This window comes from Tupaia chinensis, unplaced genomic scaffold (assembly GCF_000334495.1).
Source record: "Tupaia chinensis unplaced genomic scaffold, TupChi_1.0 Scaffold000159_1, whole genome shotgun sequence".
Taxonomy (NCBI): domain Eukaryota; kingdom Metazoa; phylum Chordata; class Mammalia; order Scandentia; family Tupaiidae; genus Tupaia; species Tupaia belangeri.
The window spans coordinates 1,646,720-1,655,462 of record NW_006159630.1 but is presented as its reverse complement, the minus strand read 5'-3'; the positions used below and the strand labels follow the sequence as shown (position 1 = coordinate 1,655,462).

Below are 8,743 nucleotides of genomic sequence, written 5' to 3'. Positions count from 1 at the left end.
TGAAATGAAAGAAAATATTGACTTTAAACAAGAAAGGGCTGTGAGTAACAGGACCCTTCACGTGGCCTGGACCCTAGAAGGCCCACAGGGCAGTGCGTCCCTGCCCTGCCCCAGTCTCGGAGCCAGCATGGCCCTAGGGCGTCATGTGCTGCTCCCTCGGTGTTGTCACAGCGGCCCACAGGCGTCCTCTCTCCCTTTCGTGCAAGACGGCAAGACACACAAAAATAGGCGCCCTCCTCGAGGCCTGCACACGGCTCCAGGCAGCACGCCAGGACTCCCCCAGGCCCAGGCCCCCATGCCCTGCACAGCCCGCTCCCTGCAGCCCAGGCTCCATGGAGGAGGACCTCTGTTCCGCCGTGGCTCGGTCGGCAGGAAGCAAGGCCAGCTGTCACCGAGCACGGAGAAGGCCTCGCAGCCCGTTCACCTGCTTCCTTTGGTCAGGAAGCAGCGAGAAACAGCCGTGCTTTCCAAGGCCGTGAGACTACGGTGATTAAGGGCCACCGAGGGCATCTTCCAGAGGCTCTGAGGAATGTTGCTGAGGGGCTCATGCAGACACACTGCCCAGAGAGGGCCACCCCGTCCTGGTATGAGCAGCTGCCCTGAGCGTAGCCCCTGAGGAGACAGGGCCACCCAGGGGCAGGGAAGACGCCGGGCATAGAGCCCCCAGGCCGTGGGAGCTGATGCTAGACTGGGAAGGGCTCTCGGCTGCTGTCCCGAGTGGAGCCTCAGACCCGGGACCAGGCGGGCAAGTGGGACACTGCTCTTCTCCAGCCACTCTGCCAGCCCTAGGGCCCCTACAAGCTCAGGAGGTTCTGTGTCGTCCATGGTCTGGGCAGTCTGGCCATCGCTCTGGAAAGTGGATCCTGCAGCTATCCATCCTGGTCTTCTGTTAATCTTGGTGTAGACACGAACACCAGTCTGGTACTTTCAGGGAGCAGTGGCCACACCCAGTGCCCCTGGCCCTCTGCCTGCCGGTCTCCCCATACCCTGCTCCCCTGTGTGGGCTCCGGGGGCGAAGCCCAGAAGAGACAGCGTCACACAGCGAGTCTGATTTCCTTGTTCCCTGCTGAGTCACAAGTGGTGTCACATCAAAGTCCGAATCTGCAGGAAAGGCGACTGTCACAGATGGTGGGGACAGCTGGCACATGTGGCCATGTGGGGCCCACTCCTGGGGATTCTCAGCCCCATCAGGACCCTTCTTGTGACTCTTGAGGAGCTCAGAGCAGGGCCCGCTGGTGGGGACAGGCAGGAAGACCTCAGAGCAGGGCCCGCGGGTAGGGACAGGCAGGAAGACCTCAGAGCAGGGCCCGCGGGTTGGGATAGCAAGAGGAGCTTAGCAAGTCCAGTGCACCAAGACCCTCAATGAATATGGAGGGAGGGCAGATACCTGGCACCACGCAGCCCCTGGTCGTGGAGGGGTGCGGGTACCAGGCACCACGCACCCACTGGTCTCCTGGAGATCGAGAACATTGGATCAGGTGCTGCTCTGAGGGTTGGGTATACTCTCGGGTCAGCTGAGACATTTCTTTGAGGTGAGAACTCTGCCCTTTCTAACCCGGTTTTCCTCTCAGGAAGATCCACCTCACATGATGGAGTTGGTGTGTGATCTTCATTTACCAACTGGAATCACTGACTCTCAGCCCTTTACCAGAATAACAAAACGGGAACTTCCCACACTTCTGACTCTTGAATACCAGCTTTCAGAAAACCGAGCTAGCTCAAAGATCCAAAAGTATGCAAGTGGTGGCTAGTCACTACTAAAACTTCTCCCATTTCTCTTTTTAGGAGTTTCATTTAATAGTGTTTACACTCAAATCTGGAGAGTATTATTGCATCTGGCTGCTGATCCCTACCCAGATGTGTCTGATTTGGCCATGAAAGTACTCAATAGCATCGCCTACAAGGTACGTGTGACTGAAGCACTCGCATTTCTGATTCTGTTATGAATATTCAAACAACCCCAGGCATATTCAGAGCTACAGTAGGGTTCAGAAAACAAATGAAGTGAAATGGACTTTCAACAAACATTTTGAGCTTTGTAATCTACCTTGAACTAGCAATGTATTTAGCCGTAGCCCCAGTTGGTACACATCTAACTGTATTTCCTGACCCGTGTCAAGGTGATCGGGTATGCATGGCCACCATTTTCACGTCCTAATAGCCGTAGGATCTGTAGTGATGTCCCACCTTCCTGGCCTGAGACCACTTACGGCTTCTATTGCTCATTATCATCTCCAGCGAAAGGAAGCTTTGCAAAGAACCAGCTTTTGATTTCACTGGGTTTTCTCTGTTGTTTACCTGTTTTCCATTTTCTAGATAGCTGCTTTTATCTTCCTTTCTTCTTTTGCATTTAATTTGCTCATTATTCTGATTTAGTAAGTGAAGTTTAAGTCATTGTTCTTAGTCTTCCCTTCTCTGGGGACTGTACACTTTGCAGCTCTTTCTGTGAGCTCTGAGGTCTGCCACCCAACTTCCACTTGTCCTGTTCCTAGACTCAGGTTTTTCACCCCACCTGTGAGCAGAAAGGGACTCAGCATGGACTCGAGGGGCCTCCCCTTCAGACCATGGAAGCCTTGTCCTCTCCAGTCCTGTGCTGCCCAGATCCCAGCCCCCTCTGTCTCCCTGGAGCTCCGACCTCTGTCTCCTTCACTCTGAGTCTGGGCTCTACCTGGGTGTCCCTTCTCTGGGCCGCAGCCAGCCCTGCCTGGAACTGCTCTCAGGCTGTAAGCTCGGGCAGCGCTCACTTTGCTCCTCAGCATACCAGGCCCATGGTGCCCAACGTCCGCTGTCTGAAAACAGTTGTCTCTTCTTCCTCTGGTTTTATAGTGACTTGTGTAAGCTGGATGATTTACATGGCAATTCATCATTTCTTAGAGTGTTTTAAACCTTTTTTGTGAATTTTTTATAAAATTTACAGCTCACGGAGGAGTTGCTGGGAAAGCTCATTCCTTTTTACTATTGACCTGGTGCTCTCTTGGTCTTCATCTGACCCCAGCCACAACTGAAGCATTCTCCCCAGGTCGTCACTTACTCGGTCACAGGGCCTAAGCTGTGGCTTTCAGTCCTAATCTGTTTTTTCAAGTGAATGATCAACCCTGCCTCAGTGCAGTTCTCTCATTTGCTGTGGTCTTCCTGGTCCTGCCTCCCATCAAACTAGAAGCTCCTGCAGCTCCCCACTTCTTTTTGTGGGTGCCATGTTTGCATGGTGTTCACGCCCTTTTATGCTCTGTTTGGTCCTGTTTTTCCTGACTGTCTGCAGATGCTGCTGCTTCACTCCTGGTCGAGTCACAAGTAACAGTAACAGCCTCATTGTGCCCCCAACTGAAAGCACTGTAGTGACCTACCTCCTCTCTTAAAGTAGCAGTAAAGCTAACGCAGAAGTAAATTCTGGGTTTGCTGTAAACCCAGTGGGTCACGTGCTGCCCTGGAAGCACAGACCTGTGGGCCTGCCCTTGCTCTTCCCACCCCATAGCACTGCCGTCGGCCAGCTCAGAACAACCCAGACTCTTGAACTGACTCCCCCTCCACCGCGACTGCTCAGCACACCTCCTTCGACCTCACACTGGGCAGTCTTCACCCTCAGGGGACAGGCGGTCTGCTCAGGTGTCTTCTGAAAATAGCCAGGACATTACATTGTTCTTGTTACATAGTGTAAAACTAAGAATAATCCAATCACCTGCTTTTTCCAGTTTGAATGGGATTGATTCAAAACTAAAATGTTTAAAAATATTTTTCGTTACACGTTATGGACTGAGATTGAGGGAGAGAGGAATAGGAAGGAAGGAAAGCAGGGGTGTGGAGGCCAGGCGCAGACCCTCACGAGACCGCAGACGAGCCCTGCGTAGCTCTCAGGCCCCGAGGCAGGGTCTGGCAGCTCAGATGTGTCTGTGGTTCTGGTCAGTTGCAGCTAAAATAGCTGCAGCCTCCGCCCTGCGCTAGGGAAACTGGCTCTCACGTCCCCTGCCCTTCCAAGCAGAGCAGCCCTCCTGCGTCTAGCTTATGCTTTCATGACTGGGTTTTAAAAAGTTGTTTTCACGTTTCGTTTCGTTTTGTTTTTGAGAGGTTTCTGCTATAGAGCACATGCACTCAATGGACAGAGACAGAGATAGAAAGCGAGAAATCACCCCCCGGGAGAGGGCCACGCCACGGTCCCTTCTCCTTCATTCTCCTCTCGGGATCTTGGGCACGCACGCACATGCCTGGTGCAAGTTTCAAGCTACTGGGTCCGAGACTTGAACCGTAGTCGGCCATGGAGCCCAGTGACATAGCCATTTTACCATCTGCTGGTCCTAATTTTGAAAGCTTTATATGGACATTAGTGAATAGTGTGCATTTTCAGAATCTGTGTTAAAGACACAGAGGCCTGCACCCGACGCTTGTGACCCACAGAAGTACCCGTGTCCTCTTCCCTTCTGGGGCTCCAGGGCCTCCTGGGCCCGGCCACCCTGCACTGCCTGGTGGCACAGCTGGGGGCCAGCACTACTCAGTGGTCCGCCATTTCCCCCAGTTCGTTTTGCTTCTTGGGTATTTTGGTCGTGATGAAATCAGCATTTGGCCTATTTTGACTATTTTTCAGTGGCTTTTTTTAAAGAATTATTTTATTTAACTTTATTTATTTGTTTGTTTGTTTGTTTGTTTTAATTTGACCAGAGAGGGACAGAGTGAGAGAGAGAGAGGAAAAAAAAGTGAGAAAGCAAGCCATCAGGTCTGGGGCTCAAGCTGCGGTTGGCCATGTGGGAGTCCAGTGCCCTTAACCTCCACGCCACCTGCCGACCCCTCAGTGGCTCTTACTTACCTAACCTTACTCAGGGTCAACCTGAGTTAGTTTTAAGTGTCATCCCAATGCCTAGTTGGAGATTCCGGGGCTGTAGGTTCATTAAGAGCCTGAGCTCAGGCTGTCCCACGTTCCTCTCAGCAGCGACGAGCGTGTAGAGCACAGGCAGCGTTTTCCGTGCTCCGCATGTCAGGTGCTGGTCTTAGCCCAGGATCCTGGGCTGGCGTGCACCGCGTGTAGCCATGAGCCAGAGGCCCACCCGTCCCGCCACAGGGAGTGAAGCATCTATGGGTCCTTTCTCTTACTGTGCCCCTGGGACAGGGCTCCCTGACTACAGCCCAGGAACCCCAGAGAAGCAGCGTTGGCCTCTGTGCCTGCTTGACCGTCTAGCATGACACACATGTGCCTGTGTACACGGGGCTGTCACACCCACCGCAGACAAGGGACCAAGCTGTGACAGCAGCGCAGCTGGTGTCTGTGTGCGTCAGTCTCAGTGCACCGTGGTCACGCCACAACCCCTTCTCCGAACCTCATCCTGTCAGGGTTAAGGGCACACACACACATTCGCCAGCATGCTTTCTAAGCCACTGAGGCCAAGGTTCAAACCGTAGTCACCCTGTGGGATCCAGCTCCTGGAACCTCTGCATCATGGAGCCTGTGTGCTCATTTTTTTGTCTTCTGGGTTTTTTGTTTTGTTCTGTTTTTTTGTTTTTTTTGTTTTGTTTTGTTTTTTGAGAAAGAGAGATTGCTGTAGGGTGCATGCGCTCATCAGAGAGACGGAGACAGAAAGCAAGAAATCACCCCCCAGGGGGATGGCCACACCACAACCCCTTCTCCTCCATTCTCCTCTCAGGATCTTGGGCACGCACGCACAAACACCTGCCATGAGTTCTAGGCCACCAGATACAGGACTCAAACCATGGGTCCAGCGACATAGCCATTCCACCATCTGCTGGTCCCTGTTTTAATGTAGAAGTACACATTGTGGGGTCCGGCAGGTGGTGTGTTGGCTAAGGGCACTAGAATTCCACATGGCCATTTGTGGTTCCAGGCCTGGCAGCTCACTCACTCTCTCTCTCTTTTCCTTCTCTGGTCAAATTAAAATAAATAAGTTATGTAAAAATACTTGAAAAGAAAAGAAAAGAAAACATTGTGGGCCATGGTGGCATGGTGATTAAGGTGCTGGATCCCACATGGCCAACTTCACTGTTAAAATCCTGAACCACGAGGCGTAAAAAACTCACTTCTCCACGGAGGCCTACCTGCTGCCTCGTGCTCCTCCACGGAGGCCCACGTGCCACCGCCATGTCTCTAGTGATCCCTGCAAAGTTCCAGCACATTCCGAGAGTTCTGAACACCGACATCAGTGGGCAGTGGAAAATAGCTTTTGCTGTCATGGCCACTAGGGTGAGAGGCCAAGGTCTGCACGTGTGTGCTGAGGACAGCAGATGGTGACCTCACCAAGAGCTCAGGAGAAGCCCACTGAGGGCGAGGGGCGGCGCGGTCACTTTTGGGCAGGGTCCATGCCAGCACAGTCCTCAGACTGGTCCCTGGACAGACAGAAAGGTGGCAGGGATGGACAATCAGCAGGTCCTGGCCGGCGGTCTGGATGACATGCTGCAAGAAGACCTAGATGGCACAGATCTGGGCCCTGAGGGCTGCGCCCCTTCCGGGGCCTCCGGGTCCAAGGCTGGACACCGAGACAGCTGGCTGTCATGGCTGCCCCGTGGGCTGTCCAGGAAATAAGTCTGTAGCCTTGTCTGTTAATAAGCAGTTCATATACCTAAGAAAGAGAAAGTGTCTGTTGTGTAGGCCCAAAGCCCCCAGAGAAGAGTGGAGGAGAGGGACTGAGCAGGCCATGCCCGTGGGCGGCGAGTCCGGCTTCCCTCTGTCTCTCTCCAGCGAGCACATGTGTCCTTTAGCAAATATCTACCCTCGAGGAGTGAGCCCTGTGACTGGCTTAGCACAGCATTGCGCTCCCGCAGAGGCCCCGGATCCCGCGTGGCTGCTCACGGTTCAGCTCTCAGCCCCCGGGGTAAAGGAACCCTTGCGTGTGCACGTGTGCCCAGGGTCCTGACGAGGTGAGGAAATGGAGGGGACGGTCACAGCCAGGCGGGCTGCACCAGTGGGCGCTTCCTCTGTCTCAGTCGCCTCTGGCGTAGAAGAAGGTGAGTGGACCCTGCTGCTGGCTTGGCGGCGCAGCCGTGGGGGAGACCCTTTCTGTTCTTACTCTGATGTCACGGAGCGCCTGGCTTTTTGCCCGGAAGCTGAGAAGGTTACTTTGATTTTACAGAGAAACGAGCCTTTTATTTTTTTTAGAGAGGTTTTTGCTATAGGGCACATGCACTTGCCAGAAAGAAAGAGACAGCGAAAATCACCCCCAGGGGGGATGGCCATGCCACAATCCCTTCCCCATTCTCCTCTCAGGATCTTGGGCGGGCACGCACATGCACCTGGCGTAAGTTTAAGCCACCCGGTCCAGGACTTGAACCGCGGCCGACTACGTGGGAGTGCAGCAACATAGCCATTACACCAACTGCTGGTCCCAGAAATGGAACTGTTTTTGATGTGTAACTCTGAGCGGCTTTTTGCCCACCCTGTCAGAACAGCCAGCTGCTGTGGGCTACCCCTGTGGTGCTCTGTGTCCGTCAGCAGTGGGCTCCGGCTCCGGGCCATGTATGTGAGCCCCAGCTGGGTCTGCGGGGCTCCCAGTTTCCCTGTGGCACAGGACAGCCCGCCCACGGTGGACGCGCTGTGAGCCCGGGTCCCATCCTTGGCCCTGGCTGCTCTGCCTCGGACACGCCCAGCACCGTGCGTTAAGGTGCCGCCGAGCCACGTGTCCAAACGCCAGGGTCCAGGCATCCCAGGCGCTTCTTTGTCTTTATAAGAGATGTCACAAATGTATGTCTCGACACTCACCTCGCCATTGTGCCGTGGATTCTTGGCTGCTGCATCACCGTAGGAATTGTGCGAGCAGACTGGTCGTCGGTCACTGACACGGAGGGCCTCCTTGCCCGTAGAGTAAATGAGGCCAAGAGCTGCTCACCTGAGCATTCAGCTCACTCCCCCAGCGTGGGCTCCCTGCACCTGTTGCTCTGACGATCACATCGCCAGGGTCTCTGAACAGCGTGGTGCCGGTCATGCTCATCTCTGCCCTGTGTCCCGTCCTGCTCCCGAACTTAGGATTTCTCAGCTCAGCCAGCATATGGTCCGCCCCTGGCCAGAGCAGAGCCGCACAGCCGAGGTGGGAGTCTCCGCAGGTACCTTGGACACCTGGCTTCCAGCCCTCGCAGCCCGGGGTGTGGCACGGTCCCGGCTGGCTAACCGCATAGTAGTTGCCCCTCACAGGGCTTTGCACTGCACCGTCCCCCTAGGGCCACTCTGTAGCCTCTGTCGGCTCCATCCCCATTGGCTCTCTGGCCTCGGCCAGTTCATGCACCACCTCAAGGAGGCACGGCCCCAGGAGCCTCAGCAAAGGGCCCCGCCCTATCTGACTTCAGGGGTGGCAGTGGCCCAGAGGTGCCGACCGCCCTCCCACCCAAGGCCTGCGCATGCTCCGTGCCCTCCGGGAGCAAGCACTGTACTCCTAGAGGGGCTGCTCGGACCAGTCAGGAGACCCATCCCCGGGCACCCAGAATTCCAGCAGTGCTGAAGAAAACCATTTGGCAGTGCCCTGCCGGAACTGGGAAGGCCTTCAGCACCTGCTCTCGCATGGCTGCAGACCCGGCAGAGGTGAGGAGGGCACGGACTTGGAGTAGCACAGCCTGGCAGGACTAGGGGAACAGGCTCACAGCTGTGGTGCACACACTGGCCCCTGGCTGCACTGGGCCGGACGCAGGGGCACCCTTGGAAAGCCTGTCCAGACGAAGATGCCCAGTGCCCTGCCTGGGGACTGCAGCGCCCCACTGCCCTGGCAAACACCGCATTTCCCTGTGGGCTGGCACGGTTGGGCTGAACGTGAGTCCCATT

General features: G+C 55.1%; 1 protein-coding gene across 1 annotated transcript in view; it reads left to right on the top strand.

The window, feature by feature from the left end:
- RPTOR (regulatory associated protein of MTOR complex 1) overlaps positions 1 to 8,743 on the top strand; it is a 393,373-nt gene that overhangs the window by 338,518 nt on the left and 46,112 nt on the right. Inside the window, exon 21 of the mRNA XM_006145668.2 lies at positions 1,786 to 1,904. Coding sequence (XP_006145730.1) covers positions 1,786 to 1,904 — 119 coding nt within the window. The remainder of the gene's footprint in view (positions 1 to 1,785; positions 1,905 to 8,743) is intronic.